Source organism: Tiliqua scincoides, chromosome 3, assembly GCF_035046505.1.
Source record: "Tiliqua scincoides isolate rTilSci1 chromosome 3, rTilSci1.hap2, whole genome shotgun sequence".
In the NCBI taxonomy this organism is placed as follows: Eukaryota; Metazoa; Chordata; class Lepidosauria; order Squamata; family Scincidae; genus Tiliqua; species Tiliqua scincoides.
Genome location: NC_089823.1, coordinates 143,589,090 through 143,608,360, shown reverse-complemented (window position 1 = coordinate 143,608,360; position 19,271 = coordinate 143,589,090). Strand labels below are relative to the sequence as shown.

At 42.9% G+C, this 19,271-nt stretch overlaps 1 protein-coding gene and 1 pseudogene across 1 annotated transcript; both read left to right on the top strand.

Annotated features, from left to right (window-relative positions):
- The first annotated feature begins 1,139 nt into the window (after positions 1-1,139).
- LOC136646298 (5S ribosomal RNA) lies at positions 1,140-1,259 on the top strand (annotated as a pseudogene).
- A 9,370-nt stretch (positions 1,260-10,629) lies between these two features.
- LOC136643794 (adipogenesis regulatory factor-like) lies at positions 10,630-12,772 on the top strand. Its single transcript, XM_066619136.1, has 3 exons — positions 10,630-10,687; positions 12,109-12,171; positions 12,666-12,772. The coding sequence occupies exons 1-3, from the start codon at positions 10,630-10,632 to the stop codon at positions 12,770-12,772; spliced, it is 228 nt and encodes a 75-aa protein (XP_066475233.1).
- Positions 12,773-19,271: the final 6,499 nt, after the last annotated feature.

Here is a 19,271-nt window from a genome sequence, read left to right as displayed (position 1 = left end):
GAAGTAGGACTGTCTTTGGGGACTGGGTACAGAACTCAGGTTCAGAGTGCAGCTAGAAAAGAAGCTGCCATGGGATTAGACACACGCTCTGAAAGGATCGATTCAGGGTCCCTGGAGCACAAAGGCGTTCCAGAGGTCTCTTCGCTGCTACCTCTTCCCTATGCTAAGAAAGGGCTTTGGAGCTACAAGGGTCTCTGGACTGCTGGGCGTGTGCGGTGCTGGTCCCAGTCCAGAATCTACTGGTGGGACTCCTCACCCTCCTTTTGGTGGGGGTCACCTTTGGAGCTATCCTGCTCTCTGCAGGGATCCTGTTGGGATTTTGATTCTTATGTCATTCCAAGTTTCTGCACACTTAGGCATACTACTGCACAGCCCACTTGCACAATATTGCATCAATCGCACTGCTGGTGGCTGGCTTCACCTTGCTGGTGAAGGCTTCACCTTGTCTCTCCTAGTCTTCATACTGGCTGCCTACTGCTACCTGACTCGCCATCTCTAGCTGGGCTACTACTTCATCCTTACAGCAAAGCTATCTACAAGAACTTGCCAGCAATCCACTACCACAGCTCTGGCTGCTGCTGCACCCATAACAGTGATGCTGTAGAAAAATCTGGGTTTGAGGACCGGGGTATGAAGGGACAGTTCTGGGACTCAGGCACAGAAATAATAGGGCAGAGGTTGGGACTGAGAAACATCAGCTGAGTTAGCCAAGCCAACCAACTTTAGGGGACTAGCGTTTTTTCTTCTTTCTATTAAAATGTGGATACTTCATTGCAGAGAGGTATGCAATTGCACATCAGGCTCTCCCAGAATACAGACTCACAGGCATGTACTGCAGCTTTAAATCTTATCAGTAACTAGGTTAGGTACAAAGATGCATCCAGGAAGAAAGAAAACCAGTGCCATCACCCACCTAGCAACATAGCTCACCAACACTGACACTTCCCACCCAAGATCACGGTTGTAGGAAAGCTAGAAGAGATGCAGCCACTCGCAAGGCAGGCAAGGGCTACAACAGTCTGCGTTCCAGGGTAAAGACAATACAGCTCTTACTGCAGCACTGCAAACAACTATGAGATTCATTTAGGTTCAGTCAGCAGAGGAGAGTGTCATGAATACGTATGGTTTAGACTTAGTAGCATTGCAGCAACTGTTACCCTGGACATGCCCAATCTTGTCTGATCTTGGAAGCTAAGCAGGGTCAGGCCTGGTTAGTACTTGGATGGGAGACCGCCTGGGAATACTGGGTGCTGTAGGCTTATACCATAGTCTTTCGAGACTGAAGGTTGCCAATCAATCATTGCAAAGCCTGAACCAAAGTAACCTAGCAACCCAGAGGGGCTTGCATTCCTAGCTGCAAGGAACCTACAACCCACAGAAGGTGACAAGGTGGCACCTCTGTAGACTGCCAGGAACCTACCAGAGTGGAATGCAACTGTAGACCTCCAATGGGAAGGGGAAACCAAGGGGATAGCTTTGCAAATTGATTTTAGCCCTACTGAGGGAAGACTTTGTCCTTAAGGGTTTCAGACACTCCCATCATCTGCTGCCCTTGCAACTTCCTGCAACCTAGGTACTCAACAAGTAAAAATCTCTTTTTACCATGTTGGTTCATTGTTTATTGGGAACAAAAGTTCAGAATCTTGCCTTGCCGTTCAGCAAGCTACCAAAATCCTCTTTGTGGACTAGTAACTTGAGGTGCAGCCTTTAAAACAATCATTTCAAGCATTATTTTACTTGCAAGTAAAATCTTTTCAATTTTTTTTTTACACATGACTGCGCAGAAAGGAAAAATTCTTACTCGAACTGAGCAGATCACAGTTAAAAATAGCTGCAACAGGGAGCTTATGCAACCAGTCTGGGAAATTGCCAAACAACTGGTGAACACCCAGACAGACAATTTCAGCTTAACTTTTGCTAAAAGCACAAGCAGGAATTTTTTTTCTTTTAACATTTAAACTGGAAAAACTCAGGACTTTCTAAAGTCCTAAAAAATAAACATACATTTATAAACTAGGGAAATTATCTCAGATTTCCCTCGCCTGGCCAGGCTAAAAACTGGAGTGACTCCACTCACTGTTAAAAAAAATCACTGCTGTTAACTTAGCTGACTTTACTCAGAAGTCAACCAGAAGCACTAATTGCAACCAGAGGAATTAGATAAGTTTACATACCCTATTTAGACAATAGGAGATAAGGCACATGTGATAGACAACATGAAACAAAGAAACATGAAATAAACAGGCAGCATAAAGTCAAAATCATAATGAGTTCATTACTTAAGTTCACAGTCACTTTGGAAGTGACGCTTACTAACGTCTGCATAACAATTAGCAATTCCTGTGAGGGAAGAACTTTGACAAAGAGCACCTCATAATACTACAGCATGCATTATATTTACTTTATCACTCTCATTCTCACACCTCACACATGTCCATGGACTTCAAACACTCCAAACACATTACTCACTTTATACACATCTGCACCTATAAATAGCATATTTCACATTACACATGCTTATAATTTACAGCTCTAATGTACATGCAAAAGAATTAAACATTTCATACTTACTTCAGACTTCCCTCCATTCCGAGGTTTCCAACACGGAAAGCACACTCACAATACAATCTTACCTCTCTTCTCTTCAGATGCCACGACAGCCTTACTACTTTAGGCACTAACTTCTGTTAGATCTCATTGTTGGATCAACAATGGGCACATTGTCCTTTTTAACTTAACTTTCCGCGTATTCGCTCCTCCTAAATTCTTACTTTGCCCCATTTTCTTTTTAACCAGCACACAAAGCACACAGCTCTGTTATAACTATTAACTCACTTTAGCTTAAAACAACACAGCCTTAGACAGGAAGCAGATTCACTGACTATTTTTAGGAGAACTGCCAAGTTGCTCAGCTGCTAAGGCGAACTTTTAACTACAGAAACTGTTTGAGTACCAAAACATCACTCTAATATTTACAAATTTAAACTCTCTTTCTCTGTCTCTAAAAAGACAGTGAGCACCATAAAGTTTGCTTACTAACTTTACCACAGGTATGTCTACCACACACAAGGGTCCAGACAATTTTTTTTACCTGTTTCACCACAGTTCTGGCCACCCAGAACTGGAACCTGCCTTACCCAGACAGTAAAATCACCTTACCCAGACAGTAAAATACACACAATTGTCCCCAAGGGCCCTTATTTACCCAACAAGGTTTACTTAAGGTACCAGACTAGCAGGTTTCCTAATCTCCTGCTCCTACTGTACCCTGTACTTACCTTGTGGTAGGGTACCTTGTACATTACTGTACTTCTGTACCCTGTACTTACCTTGAGGTCCACACCCTCATGCAGCAACTCCACTGCAGCTCCACTGCAACAACCCCACTGCATCTCCACTGCAGCAACCTCTGGTCGACCAGACAGACAGACACTTAGACAACACTTACCTGCTTGCACCATGCACACCATTAGATATCATGTGCAATCAGGGGAGAAATCATCATGTACAGGGAGAACCTGTATCCCATGTCTTTTCCAATTTAAGTTGCTTGGTTTTTTCCTAACTGCTTAGCAGAGAACAACCAGAGTCCCATCTGGGTCGCCAACTGATAGAGAGATTTCTGGGACTTGGTCTCTGGGTCAAAATGCTAAGCAGACATAGACTCCTTTAAAAGCATATAGAAAAATTTATTTACATGCTATTTACAGATTAAGAATAGATTAGGATGGATACAGGTTCTAAGTTACCCCATGGTGGATCTTTAATTTCTCTCCGAACCACACCCAAAACTCCTGTACTTGTACTCTATGAAAAACAAGTGACCCATGTGATATTCATGTCACTTCCCTCTCCTTATTTGGCATACTGGTGCATGATTCTAGCCCTAACTGGGAAATCTGTTAGCCAAGTATGGAAGTTCTGGCCTGCAACTTTGATTTCACAAGACCCTGGAATGTTCATAAGAACATAAGAACATAAGAACAGCCCCACTGGATCAGGCCATAGGCCCATCTAGTCCAGCTTCCTGTATCTCACAGCGGCCCACCAAATGCCCCAGGGAGCACACCAGATAACAAGAGACCTCATCCTGGTGCTCTCCCCTACATCTGGCATTCTGACTTAACCCATTCCTAAAATCAGGAGGTTGCGCATACACATCATGGCTTGTACCCCATAATGGATTTTGGGAAAGCTTTTGGGAAAGCTATGACGCACATGTTTTTCTCTCTCTGCAGGTCATCTTGACATTTACTACCCTGTTTTTAACAGAAAAACACTAGTCATGCTTTTCCCTAATGTTCCTCCTCTGAGGGAAGTTAGGTTAACCCCTAAAATCTATATCATTACCAGAGTGCAAATGTCTGGTCAAGTCCTCTGGCTTGGGACCCAAACTCATCTGAGAGTCAATGGGAAAAGCGCTTCCAGTGGTTTCGTTGGGAGCTTTATTCCCAGGGCAAATAATGTGCTAGAGGGCCCAATAATGTGCTAGAGGGATCAAAATCTCCTGTATAGAATTAAAAAGAAGTCTGCAAGGTCAATGATGTAATTTGATTCATAGTTTGGCCAAAAAAGGGTGAAAAGATGAAGGGAACTGTTTTAAGGAGGGAAGTGCGTGATCAGTGAGGAAATGCACAAGTTTGTACAGAATATGGTAAACTCTGCCAGAGTCCTATGTCAATACATATATATTGAAAGACTTGGGGCTCACTGACTGGCGTACTCACTGGGTTATATCAGAATACTTATGCAACAGATACACCCTGGGATGTAATGTACCTGACTCTCCCTTTCATATGCTTGATGGAAGACTCAGATGGAAGGAACAGAAATGTGCAGGAGCAATCAGGAACAGAAGACTGACAATGAGACAAGGCCCACAGGTGACAGACTGGTGGAGGGTGGGAGTGCCTCTTTCACACACAGATTGGAAGAGGCAGGGTTTCTAGCAACACCCAGGAACCAGGGCTGGATCAAGGCCTCCTGGTGCCTGAGGTAGCATGCCAAATGCTGTGCCCCTTCCCTTGCGATGTGCCAGCTTTTGCTGCCCTGACACTTGAACTCTCCTCCAGACTTTTCCAATCCAGAGAGTAGGAGCGGAGGAGAGACAGTAGACAAGCAGGCAGACAGAATAAGGAACAGACAGGGAACAGATCTGTGTGATGTATGCAAAATAAAAGTTGTGTATGATCATACATAATCAATTGTCTTCTCTGTTGGCATTTCTCATATAAACAAAAATATCTGCCATTTTCCTGGTAGGGCTTGCATTGCCTTCCTTTTAAGATGATAGGAAACTGAAATCAGCAATATGACATGCAAGGTTCGTTCAATCACATTCCACTTCAGAGGCCCCCACAAAGCTGATTTGATGTGATTTGCTCAGTCGCCTCTGGGCATAGCCAAGCATTAAGATTAAAAACCAACAGTCTAGAACATGACTCACAGAACTGAGTGAATCATGCATTTTCCCACTCCCAAAACTCCTTCCTTTGAAATAGTTGAGCCAGCTGTGTGCCTTGGATATGTTGCCAAAACAAAGAAACAAGAAAGTCTCAGGATGCAGCAAGGTAAATCTGGAATACCCCAACATTTCCTTGCCAAGGTTCCCAGAATTGCCCGTGTGCTGTCTCTAGTCTCTGTCCTGGCAAGTGGAACTCCTCCTCCACATAGCCTAGTGCTCAACCAGCCAAGCTGAGTTGCTGGTCCCCATAGATCAAGGGTGCCCAAACCCCAGCCCGGGGGCCACTTGCAGCCCTCGGGGCCTCCCAATCTGGCCCACGGGGAGCCTCCAGTCTCCAGTGAGTCTCTGGCCCTTCAGAGGCTTTCTGGAGCCCGTGCTGGCCCGAGGAAACTGCTCTCAGTGCAGGGCAACTAGTTAACTAGTTAGTGTAGGGTAACTCCGCTGCTTGCTGTTTCACGTCTGTGATGCAGCAGTGGCAGTGATGGAAAGGCCAGACTTGCTTTGTGCAAGGCCTTTTATAGGCCTTGAACTATTGCAAGACCGTCATTCATTCATATAAGTTCCATCTCTAATATATTAATTTATGTAAATTTATTCAAATTTATTCAAATTTGAAATGTAAATTAATTCTTTTTTTCCCCGGCCCCTGACACAGTGTCAGAGAGATGATGTGGCCCTCCTGCCGAAAAGTTTGGACACCCCTGTTAGATTAAAGGCTTATATTACTCTTTCCTCATTTTGCGCTCTGCCCACATAATCTTCAGTCAAGTTTGTGGCTACCTACCACCTGTAGTGTTCAAGTTGCAAAATCCGAGAATGTCAAAATCCAATTCCTGTTTTGTCTAACAAGGAACTTTTGTGCCAAAGGCCAACACTGGAATCAGCTACCACAATTAAGCCTTTCTGGCTGTCAATTACCTCTTCCCAGAAGTGCACAGATTGCCTCACGAGTTCTTTTATTTCCTCCCTCCATCATCTGAGCTGTATTTTAAAGAGCACATAATGTTTATTTGCTGACTGCTGATGGCTGTTTGCTTGATAAAAATCGAAGAGACAAGAGACATTAATGGCCTGCCCAATGTTGCATTAAATAGTGAGCAAAACATGCCTCATTGCCTAAAACACACTAGTTAAGAGACATGATGACTAGAGTCAATACCAGTAATGCTACCACCCATTGGAAGCGCAAGAAACTATTGACATGAACCCTGAAGGCTGCGTGATGGGCTTAGAAAAAACCTAAACATAAATCTCAACTCATCACCATACCAGAAGTGTGCACGTCTAAGAAGCAGATCAACAAAAAAATCCCAAAACCACCCAAAACTGATTTTAAATAAACAAATAATCACTTGGGATACATTTTATCTCCAAATTTGTATACAACGAGTCATTGTGCAGTCATTCATTTCAGTTTAACACTGGTCTATATACAGAAGAATTCTGAAAAAGGAGGGTGAACTAATATTCCCATTTAAGATGGGGAAAAAATTCACCACAAGGTGGCTTTTCTCTATCACTCTCCTGCAGCTATGCTTTCTTGTGAAGGTAATTTCATGTGCTCGAGTGGTATATTAAACAAGGGTCTGAAGCACATTAGTAACAAAAATACCCTGTAAAAACCCACATCTTTTTCCAGTATGTATTTAAATATAATGTGTGACACAAAGCCCCAGTCACTGGAGGCATACAGAGAAATGTTGACAAACCTCACAATGACTTTTTCCCTATCATAAATGAGCATATAAACATGTTACAAAAGAGAAAGGCTGCTAGAATCCAGAATATATCTAACAGCCCAATCCTCACTAAATTCCTGCACTGGAATGCAGCAGCACTGGTGTGGGCTCCACTGCATCCTGTGGGGAAATCCTAGCAGCCACAATGGGTCAATTTGGACATGCACCAGTGATATCACTGGCGCAAGTCCATGCTGATCCATGCAGAAAGAACAGGCCCAGGAAGGAGGTTTGGATTCAGTGGGTGCCATTACGCCTATCCCACCCCCTCCCAGGCCTGATCTGTCCACCCTTACTCCTGCAGTTGCCCTCTTCTGCCCCATTCCACTCCTCCCTGCCCTCCTCCTCCCCCCACCTCTGTGTCAGACTTACCTGGTCCAGTGGGTATCCCTGCATTTGCCGGCTCATGCGGGAAGGCTCTGGCCTTCCTGCCAGTGCTCTGACTCGATGGTGACGGAATGTGCCTTGCAGTGCTTTTGTGACAACATACACTGTTGGAACCTGCATTCTGTGGGCACAGAGCATAGGACTGGGCTGTCAGGCACTTGCCTGAAAGGCATGTCAGGTGTTATTTGATACACAAATGACAAAGTACATGAGTTAAAATTATTTATTTGAAATGACCAGGCGTGTTAGAGATCATTGAAAGGAAAATGATTTCCCAAACTGTGTGCCATGGAAGAGATGCTGATGTCCTGCAAGAAATCAATAAGGAAAGAATTAAATGCTTTATGGAGCCCAAAGTCTGAAATACAAAGGAGGCTCTGTCATCTCTCAGTCTGATTGATTTCTGCACTGGCCTTGCCTCCACTGCAGGAAGTTTCCTCCACATTCCTGCAGTAGCTGTGATTGGATATCACTGTCACCCAAGAAACACAGCAGCTAATGACTCATCCTGTTGAATCTGGGTATATTGCTGCACTGGTCGTGCTGTTTCAGGCAAGCTTATCAATAACCCCTCTTACTCTCTGTTCCACCTTCTAATAGTTCACCATTATGGGTGTAAGCATGATGTGGACCCCCAATTTAATTAAGAGAAGAAGTGCACTTCAGCTATCTGCAGTTTAGGAAACATCAATATAACGGTTTGATTCCCCCCCCCCCATTGACACTTGTGTCCAATTGATTTACAGTTCAATTCTGTATATGTTCACTCAGAAGTAAGTCTCACTGTGTTCAGTAGGGCTTACTCTCAGGAAAGTCTGCATAGGACTGCAGCCTTAGAGTAGAATTGCCTTGCTTCACATGCCCTCACCAACAGAGACATTTTCATTCAAACTGAGGCAAGGACTGCAGGACTTCATTTCTCTTGTTTATGTTGGCATCTTGCCCTACACATGGGATCACAGCTTTTTAAAATAGAGTCACTTTCTAGAAACTCTTGCATAATGGAGATGTAAAGATGGCTCTGCTCACAAGTGTTTTGAATAATGCCTAACTGGGATTAAGCATATCCAGTAATTCTCCTACCTCATTATCAAGAACCAGATGGCCTTTCTTTTTTCATCAAGGCAAGAGGAAAAACTGCATCATGGACACCACGCAGGAAAGAAAACTGAAACTGTAGAAACAATCAGTGAAATACTGTGAAATCATTTATGCAGCAAAAATTCCCTTCCCTTTCGCCTATTTTACCTGTATTTTTTAGATCTTTCAAGGCCCCCCCCCGCCCCAGTATTGTTTTAGCATCCTAGAAGTGCCTAGAAGTGCCTAGAGCAGGGTGTCAAACCAGTTTCATAGATAAGGCAAGGATGGGAACTCCAGCCAGGTGACTCAGTCTTGAGTCACGAAAATGTGTGTTTTTCGCTGATTCATGGACTCGTGAGTCGCACATTGAAGTTTCAGCAAAACACTTGCGTCAAGGGCCCCCTGACTCATGACTCGCATTCCACTCAGACAACTCGAGTCGCATGCCAACGCCTCCCTCTGGCACCACCTCCCTCTTGCACAAAAAACCTCTTGCGTTTATCTGGGAAGCCATTTTTTGCACACACAAACTCAAGCACCAGCAGTTAGCAGGGTACACTATTTAGAGATGAGCTGGGGGGTGGAGTGAAAGGGTTAACTTTTTTTTTGTTTGCACACCAAAAAATTGGCTGGGTCTTGTGATGCAGCACCTGTTGAGGTTTTTGCAAAATGTATCCATTTGAGCTGGATGCTGCAAACAACTCAAACAGTGAGAGGCCTGTAGCAGCCTTCTCTGCATCTATTGGATGGAGTAAGTGTCCCTAGGGAGAGGAGAGAGGAGGAGCGGTTTTTCCCCATAGGAACAAGAGGGTTTTGCAAGAAGGAGGGGCTGCAGGAGATGGAGACAGCAGGGGAGTGACATATCACCTACACTTTTCTCAAAGTCTCTACTGGCAGTGCTTTCTTGTCATCCCCCTGCTGTTTTATCAGCTGCATTGTCTGTGGCAGAAGGAAGGGAAGGGGTCAGCATGTTGGGCACTGCTGCCTGACAGGTGGGATGGAGGGGGGACAGCAGGGGAATGTTTAAAGGAACAACAAGACAACAAGCTCATTAGCTCCAAATAATAAACTCATTAGCTCCAAATGACAAAAGAGAAAATGTGCAAATCTTGTTCATGTTTTCAGGCTATGAAAGAGCCCAAATCACACTGGGAAAGCCCAAATATGTTAGATAAATTGCTTCTAGGGGCCACATTTAGGCCCACGACACCCCTCCCCTAGAGCATCTTATAGCAGCAGTTCCCAATCCTATCAGCACCACGACCCACCTCGTGTTCTAGGGTTGGTCGCAACACTCCTGGTGGTGCCAGAGATACCTCTTCTGAGATGTATCTGGCTGGTGATCCACTCCTATGGCCTCTGTGGGCCTCAGAATGGCCTCCAAAAGCCAATTCTGCGTTTTGGAGGCAAACCAGAAGCACTTAAGTAATTCTTCTTGGTGGTGGCCCAGGTTGAAAAGATGGGGCCTTCATTTCTTAACCTCCTTGTGGAAGAAAAATACTTTTGTATAAGTTTTGTGCATTAAACATGAACTCCACATGAACGATGCACAAATCAGAATACACTCTCTGATGCCACTTCTACCAGGTTGCCCAGATACTGAGGCCAGATACAAACTTTCATAGTTTTCTGCTGCCTTGCATCGACATGTCAGATCGTTTGCTCAGTTATTTTCCATTCAGAAATTGTTCATAAGAAACAACAAGCATTAATTCTATTGATGCAGAAAGAAAAATGAGATACACCCTTTGTGTGGGAAAAGGTATTTCTATGCACACCTTCAGTTGTCATTCTCTAAGCTCATCATGCCAAGACCTCCCACTGAAAATAGATGCCAGTGAGCATCGGGGAGGAGCTTTGGTACATGCACAAAATAATATAAGGTGGAAGAATGTGTGGAAGGCAACTATTGGCTTCAATTTTTGTAAGAACTGCAACGAAACAGTGCTGCAAGAAGCCATGTTTGGTAAGGGCAAAGGCCTTGCGCAACAAACACAAGGAACAGTGCAGGATGCCGGTAAGACATATTTCTTATTCTTTCTCTTGCTTACGTTGATGAAGAGCTTGGTTCTTAGAATTTATACAGTCAACAGAAACAAGTGAGGAAGCTTTCCTGCTGGGCTTTGCTGCTTAGGACCTGCAAGGGGTGCAAATTGAACTGTTCCCCCATGAAAAAAGTTCCCAGCACATGGAAAACTAGCATGCTGGAGGGAAAGTGAGGCTGGATCCTTCACCTTGGTGTGCCAGTTTCAGTATGAATAAAGTACAGTATGTTGAAGTATACAGTCCCCTTAGTCCAGTAGGAAGAGCCAAGAACAACTTACCACTTGATTCTGGTACAAACTGGCCCTTAAGTAACATGGATCTAAATCTGTTTTTCCATTGGTGTCATATGGTCAGCAATAGTGTATTAAAGAGCATGAGTGCTAAAATGGATATTGTTTACAGAATGTTTATTACCTTGTATCTACCCCCTCAGCACTGTGCATAGGCTATTTAACATTTCGCCTCAGAACAATGTGTGAGCTAGGCATAGAGAGGATGAATGGCCCAAGATCATTCAGAGAGCTTAAAGATATAGGGAGGATTTAAACTCAGATCTCCCCAGGTCAAGACTGACATTACCTACTACACCACACTGAAGGTCTATAGAAGGAAATTTATTGTGAAACCAAGTCAAGTTTTACCCAGGGTTAGCATAATTGGGTTGACCATGAAGTGCATGTGGTGTGAACTTGACATGTCTATGATTTCTGACACATGAAGCAATGATACGGGCAGTAGCATCACCTTTAGCTACCCAACTTTGTCTTTCTTCGCTCAATGGATCAAGTCCCTATTTGCACAGTTCTGTGGAACAATGGCTGCTATCTTATTGTATGAGACAAGAAATAACTAAACTCTGCAGCAATGTATGCAGAAGCTGTCACTCCATAGCGTGTCAAACATGGTATCTCAGTGTTACTGTGGATATAATTACCAGAGTAAATCGTTGTCCTGGTTTATTCTGTTTCAGTAATTGGGGGTGTGGTGTGAAATAGCTATTGCTGGAGCTTGCTCAGCATATACACGAAGTAAATGATAGCCTTCTGTACCCATCCCATTATGTACTTAGAAAGTCACTAGTTTCCTAGAAAGCATTTCAGTTTTTAAAAAAACACTCTAATTCATGTCCTTAAAGCCACTCAACCAGCCATGAATTAGGACCTAGAAGGGACAAAATAAATGTACCAGTTTTGTTGCCTGCGTAGGACTGCAAAGGGGGATGGGGTTGGAGGTGGGGAGGTTGAATCAGGCTATAATACGTGACTGGTGGATCACAGTTTGTTTTAATGTTTGCTTCTCAACCATATTGCTTCCACTCCTTATGGCTCCTCAGTCCCACTCCGTATCCTTGCACGACAGATTAACAACAAATTCTGTTTTGACTGATTACAGCAAATGCCCTGGGAGAGGCTACACAGCGTGCAGTGAACCAAGCTAAGGCAGAAGGTCAGAAAGGTATGAGAGAAACAAGGTATTATGGGGGGGGGGGGGGAGGTTCCTAGAGAACATGCCTAGAGAACAAGCCCTGTAATTTGTACTCAGCTCAGAATTGCAGCTTCAGGTAAAATTGCCCACAAGTGATCTATAGGAACCACACACATAGATTTGTACAAAACCAAATTATCTATACTTAACAAGCTATGCTTGTTCTATTGTTAATGTCTGTATATAATTTTTTGGGACATGTATGTAAGACCATGGTTCAGTAGTTAAGCACATATGTTGTATAGATCAGGTTCAAACCTGGTTCAAAGTAAAAAAAAAGTTCCAAAGGCAGCACCAACCTGAGTATTCCTGCTCATTACTTCACTGTCCTTGCTGTAAGAGAAATCCTGGAACTTTACTTCTCTCTGCTCCCTCTTAATTATATCTCTGGCCCCCAGTACCGGGGGGCCAGGGATATAATTTGGGAAACGTGGATTTATAATAATCTCCTTTGACTTTTACAGTTGTGGACCAAGCATGCAAGATGGCTCAAGAAGGTGTTGATAAAGCAACTGGACAAGCAGCAAACTCAGTATCTGATCTTGAGAAAAAACTGGGACTTAAGAAATGACGGACATATGTGATGGCACAGAAAGAGATGGCAGTTTTAAGATGCTTGTCAATTTCCCTCTTCAGCTTTGCCATTATAACCATCTTTGCAGAAAACATGATGTGCTTGCTAGGAAAAAAAAATTGTATAGCAATTTCAACAGAAAAAAACGCCCAAGATTTGGACACCTGAATTCTGCATTGCAAACAGATGTCGTTTCAGTTTATTTCAATGACTGCAATTGGAAGGTTATTTGCATGATTGTGTAATAATAGCAAAAACAGCTTGAATGTATTCCTGGGACAATATTTCTGACCCCCAGCTCAATCCTTTGTATACAGACATCACACTACCTTTGCTATACTGGGGACCATGGGTGCATCCTGCAAAAGAGGCTATGTAATTTCTGCCAAGGGCTTTTGGGTATATTTTTTTTAACAGCGCTCGAACTTTTTACATAATTGCACAAAAAGTCCAAATCTAAAGACTCAACTGGGGTCAACAATTCAGGTCAAGTCTAGCCCTGCATTTTGTAGTCTGACCCTCTGAATTGCCAAGCCCAGAATGAAATGACCTGGGTAAATGAATAGCACTGTCTGTGACAATGGAACTTGGCAGTTGTAGGGCATTTTAATGGGTAGGGTATGTTGCTGGATTCCACTCATCTCTGCCCCTTTGTTATGGTGGCCCTTTGACAATAGCAGTCATTGACCAGAGAGAGAGAGAGAGAGAGAGAGAGAACAAACTTTGGGTGTCCTGATTTACTCAAGACAGGCATCCTCTTTCAAAAGTTTACTCTTGTTCTAAAAGTGTGGCACGCAGTGCCCTTCTTGGGCCAATTTCGTTTACAAAATTGTGAACTGACTTCCTGATAAACTCAAGTGTGCAAGCTGGCAAGGCTACACTGCACTGCATTCATTCTCCAAACAACAGAACCATGAATAAACCACATTGCCTGTAATTCAAAACAATTAACAGCACTTGCTGCTTCATTTAGCCTGCCTTTCTGAAAGATGCCCCATAATGTACATCATACCCTATGCTTTTTGTGTGCACCTCTGCACAAAAATAAATGTTTTAAATACACCATTAAGTAGGGATGGTTTTTTTGTATGTAGTGTTTTTTCATATAGATGAAATCTTTCCTTGGTCTGAAAGAAGGTGTGAGACAGAGTCTGATCTATTAACATTAGCACAGTCCTTGGAATGGCTATGGTTCTGCCTGTGGTGGTTACACCATTGCGGAGCGAAAAGTGTGCAGACTGGCAAAGAAACACTGCACTGTTCATTCTCCATCCAAGTCCAATCCAACCACTGCAGACTTCACAGGCGTTCGCTATCATTAAAGTACAATAATAATTGCTAATAATGAGCCCAGTTTTGGAGATACAACAATTGTGCTGTGTGCATTGTCAACATGCACTGCTTGTGAGTGATTTCTGCACATTATGAAACCCAAGGGTTTTATTTTATTTTATTTAGCAGTGCTCTTGTGCTAGCTAAAAGATGGAGTCTAAAAGTTTCCTTTTTGCCCTGCAAGGATTTCATGCTTGTGCAGCTGAATTGGTTCCTGATGATGACAAGAGTTTAGTAGAGTTTACTAAGAAATGGGCAGGATGACCAGACAACACTGTATTGTTTAGCTCTTCTCAAACCAGATACAATGGACAGAACATTGTGCCTGTAACACACAAATATTCTTTGAGGTTTTCATTTACATGACTTTGCTTTTGTTGACTGAAATATTTAAAAATCAAAGATGCAAGGGAAACTTGCATCAACCAGTTCCTGAATTGACCCTGCAATGTTCACCAGAGTAGGCAATTAGTAAGGGTAGAATCAAAGGTACTGTTGTGAATGAATGACTGTACAAGCCACTGTAACCTACAAAGAATTGTAACCTACGTCCAATTCTTATCACGTCATTCACTGCAATGAGATCCTCAGGACCAAATGACATGAGGACATAAGCACATGCTCCAGAGGTGTGTTTCCTGCTGAAAATACCGCCATTATCTTTTGAAATAGCCATGCAAGGGACAATCCTGGTTAGAACAGCAGCACATGAGAAGGTTCGTTCTCCCTCCCCTCTCTGATGCTGTTGATGCTAACAGCAGGAGTCAAAAGCTGCTGGTTCAACCCTTGCTTCAGCCATGGACTGATCTGAGGGTCAAGCTATGTTAGAATCAAACCTGATCCATCCTCAGATCATCCATCTGCTTCTTTACTTCAGTGCTAATTTGATAAGAAAAATGGCAGGTGGAGGCAGGGTAAGTCAATCTGTTCCCTGTACCATTGCCCTCGTCTGGGTCTCTTCTCCCAAAGCTACTGATGCCTCTGCTTGGGAAAACTGTGTGGCCATGGAGGGGTGGTGGTGGTGGCGGCTGCTTTTTAGGGGGGGAACCAGAAATGTTGGCAAATCCCATCATGGATCTCTCACACCTCATTTGTCCCTCACTGAGATGGTAAATAGGTGACTGGGCTGTGTAATTTCAGACTGCAGTTTGGCACTAACGAGACTGATTGCTGCACATTAAAAAATTCCTATACTTAGAAACTAGTATGTCATGGCTAGACTGGAACCTTTTGTCCTGGCATTTAGTTTACTGCAAGGAGAGAATATGGAAAAATTTCAATCATCTGAAGCCATTTGGTGGGGGGAGAGGTCACTAGCACACACAGGTAAAGGTGGCAGTGATGGGTCAGAGGTGGTGTTCAGCAGTGGACCCATTTGGGCTGTTCCTGCTTACAGTATAGGTAAGTTTTGGGGTGGGGATTATAAGGAAGAGCAAGAAGCACAACAAGGTCCTGGGCTTAAGGTATATTAAGGGCAATTCTATCCAAGGCAGCAAAATGCTTTAGGGCAGGTGAGGATGTTCAGAGTTACAGACATGAAAATCAAGGTCAAGGATATGATGGGAAATACGGGCAGAAGGATATAGTGGGGTTAGATCTCCCTAGGTCAAGACTGAGGAGCTTTAAAAGTGAAAGAAAAGGAATTTGTGGTGGATACAAAACAGAATGGAGACTCAATATTGGGATCTGAGAAAGGGGTTACATGGTGTGAGTGATGGCGAGGTGAATGTTTTTCACAGCTGAGTTTTGATTAGAAATAAAAAGACTTTGGTGTGAGGAGGGAAGACCAGAAATGCATCATGCACAAAAAAAAGTATCATTATTTTGTCTCATTGCCAAATTTGAAATATTTTGGTGCAGAATGTTCTACAAATGGCCCTATGCACAATCACTAATTGCCAGCTGCACCATATGTAGGTAGAATTGTAAATCAACGAGTTGTTTTTTCTCCCCCTTCCCACACTATTCTTCATAGCTGAGAGGAAGTTCACACAGGCACATTTACCACTCACTGACTACAACATCGAATAATGACTTGCCCAGTGATCTTTATCCATAAGTCATTGTTTCTCAAACTGAGGATCAGGACTCACTAGGTGGGTCACGAGCCAATTTCAGATGGGTCCCCATTCATTTCAATATTTTATTTTTAATATATTAGACTTGATGCTGCCATGGTATGTGACTGCATTTGGGGAAATGTTACAGATCTGTAATTTTAACAGGCTACTATGTATATGCTTTTAACAATGATAGTCAATGGGACTTACTCCTGAGTAAGTGTGGGTAGGATTGCAGCCTCGGATTGTTCAAAATTTTCCTGCTTAATGATGTTACTTCTGGCCATGACATCACTTCCAGTGGGTCCTGGCAGATTCTCATTCTAAAAAGTGGGTCCAGGTACTAAAAGTTTGAGAACCACTGCATAACATGCCAAAGATTAGATACCACTGATAAGTGTCTTTATTAGTACCTCCCCCTGCCAGAATTTAAGCACAGATGCTGCATATCCACATCATCTTAATGCTACTTCTCATTTTCTTGCAATGAATCTTCTCAACCACAGTGTGGCACAAAAAGCCAAGGCTTTAAAGCTAGGCTTTGCTGTGTTTTCTTTCTGGAACATGAAAAGCTAAGATGGCGATGCTGGGGTGAGAGATGAAAGCTGCAAGCCTATGCATACTGACCTAGCAGCACAATAAAATTTATTTCTAAGTGAATGTGCATAAGAGCAGGATAGAACAGAAGGAGGGAGACTATATCACAATGGTCATCAACTCTCTGTTTTTTTTTAATGGAAGGTCACTTGGTGAAGGGGATAGTGGGCCAACATTCAATTATCCAGCGGCCAACATTCAATTATACATTCCAGTAAAGGGCAATGCTATGGCTGCAGTTGTGCTTCTCACAAACACACTGTGTATCTTTGTGTCTGAGAGGGCCTGATTCAGCTATGCGTGATTCTTTCAGTAACACTTCTGAAAGGTTTGTGTTGCCACAAGTGTTTCTTTAGATCAGTGTTTCTCAAACTGTGGGTCAGGACCCCCTAGTTGGTTTGCAATCCAATTTCAGGTGGGTCCCCATTTGTTTCAATGTGTATTTTATTTTAAATATATTAGACTTGATGCTACCATGGGATGTGACTGCATTTGGGGAAATGTTACAGATCTGAACTTTTAACAGGCTACTATGCATATGTTCTTAATAATGATCGTCAATGGGGCTTACTCCTGGGTAAGTATGGAGAAGATTGCACCTTTTGGGGTGTTTGGGGAATTTTTTTTAAACAGAGAAGCAACTGCTGGGGAGCGTTAGGAGGGTTTTTTTAAAAATTTTTAAAATAATGCTTACTTTACTTAGATTTTTGTCATTTGGAGGTTGTTAAAAATTGTTCTGCTTGATGATGTCACTTCTGTCCATGAGATCACATCCAGGTTAATGACATCATTTCCAGTAGGTCCCGATAGATTGTCATTCTCAAAAGTGGGTCCCAGTGCTAAAACGTTTCACAACACTGCTTTAGACAATACAATAAAAAAAACTGCAGATGCTGACATGACATTCGGTTGTATTCCTATGGCCTAGTAATTTTCATAATCAGAACAGATAGAGGCATTCAAGTTATCAATAAAGCAAGAAAATTAAAATGCTTATAACGTTATCCTGGATCTCAGGATGTAAGTCAGACACTCTTGAGATAATAAAATTCTGATCAGTTCACACACTAACCTCTAGAATAGTGTTTTTCAAACTGTGGGTTGGGACCCACTAGGTGGGTTGTGAGCCAATTTCAGGTGGGACCCCATTCATTTTAATATTTTATTTTTAATACCTTAGACTTGATGCTACCATGGTATGAGACTGCATTTGGGGAAATGTTACAGACCTGTATTTATAACAAGCTACTATGTATATGATAACAATGATAGTAAATGGAACTTACTCCTGGGTAAGTGTGTGTAGGATTGCAGCCCAGGATTGTTCAAAAATTTTCTGTCTGATGATGTCACTTCCGGTAATGACATCACTTCCGGTGGGTCCTGACAGATTCTCATTCTAAAAAGTGGGTCCTGGTGCTAAAAGCTTGAGAACCACTGCTCCAGAACATAGATTGCACATTATGAAGCAATTCTTAGGAATGTGTGTTCTGCACACATGCGTTAAATATGATTGACTGAGTACATTGTGATGAATGTATGCCCTGCTTGTGTGATCTTGTTCTTTTTGATTGTGATGAACATATCACATGAGACAAATGCACATAAATGTGTACATACTGACACACTCACAGCAATTAATGAGCACTGAGCAACTGTAGCTCTGATAAATAAAACCAACTCTGGCCAATGTTATGGGCTCCAGTTGATTCAAAAGATAAGCCAGAAGGAGGAAGCAAATGCTCCACTGAATGGCAAACAAGATACTAGCAACAATGAAGCATCCTTTTGCTATCTGATGTCTGTACTGATAGTGTGTGCTTGGAAAATATAAGTAACTGCAAAACATGGAACCAAGTATTTGGGGGCAGATCAAGGAATATTACAGGGCCCTGTGCCCCCACTTCCTTGTGACAGTGTCACAACCCAGCCTCTTCCCGTCCTGCAGTGGTCATCTGCACCCACCTCCTCTCCACAGGTCCCCCAGAATCAATCTGGGCCAGCCCGACAGCTTTGTTTTAAATGGAGACCCTTCAGCAGTTGAAGCTCCTTGCATGACAACAGCAAGCACTGGAATCAGTGAGGCTGTACTTGGCAGATTTCTGCCTGCGTTGTAATAGTTAGAAAGGCCATGCCTCATTATACCTAATCTAACAATCATACCTAATATTCTATTGCCATAACCATTTGTCCTTACTTGTTCATCGTCTTTTAATTGCTGCTACTGCTACCAACCACCACCTTCTCTAGAAGATGCAAATGTTGGCTCAGTTTAATAAATGAATATTGACTTCATCCATTTACTGGAAGTCTGACAGATGCTTACAACATTCACTATCTTGTCTGCAGGTTTTTTTTCTTCTAAAGGCAGTTTTACTGCACCGGTCTACAGCTGGGTTGGTTTTACCCACTCAAGGCAGGTATGAAAATACCCACACAACTGCCTATTTTCAGATCATAGAACTATCATCAGATAGGCTCAACACTGTAGCCTCTAATTACATGAC

Coding starts and splice junctions, on each gene's coding strand:
- LOC136643794 (XM_066619136.1), top strand. CDS start 10,630: ATGTTTGGTAAGGGCAAAGGCCTTGCGCAACAAACACAAGGAACAGTG. Junction 10,688..12,108: donor AGGAACAGTGCAGGATGCCG/GTAAGACATATT, acceptor GACTGATTACAG/CAAATGCCCTGGGAGAGGCT. Junction 12,172..12,665: donor TAAGGCAGAAGGTCAGAAAG/GTATGAGAGAAA, acceptor TGACTTTTACAG/TTGTGGACCAAGCATGCAAG.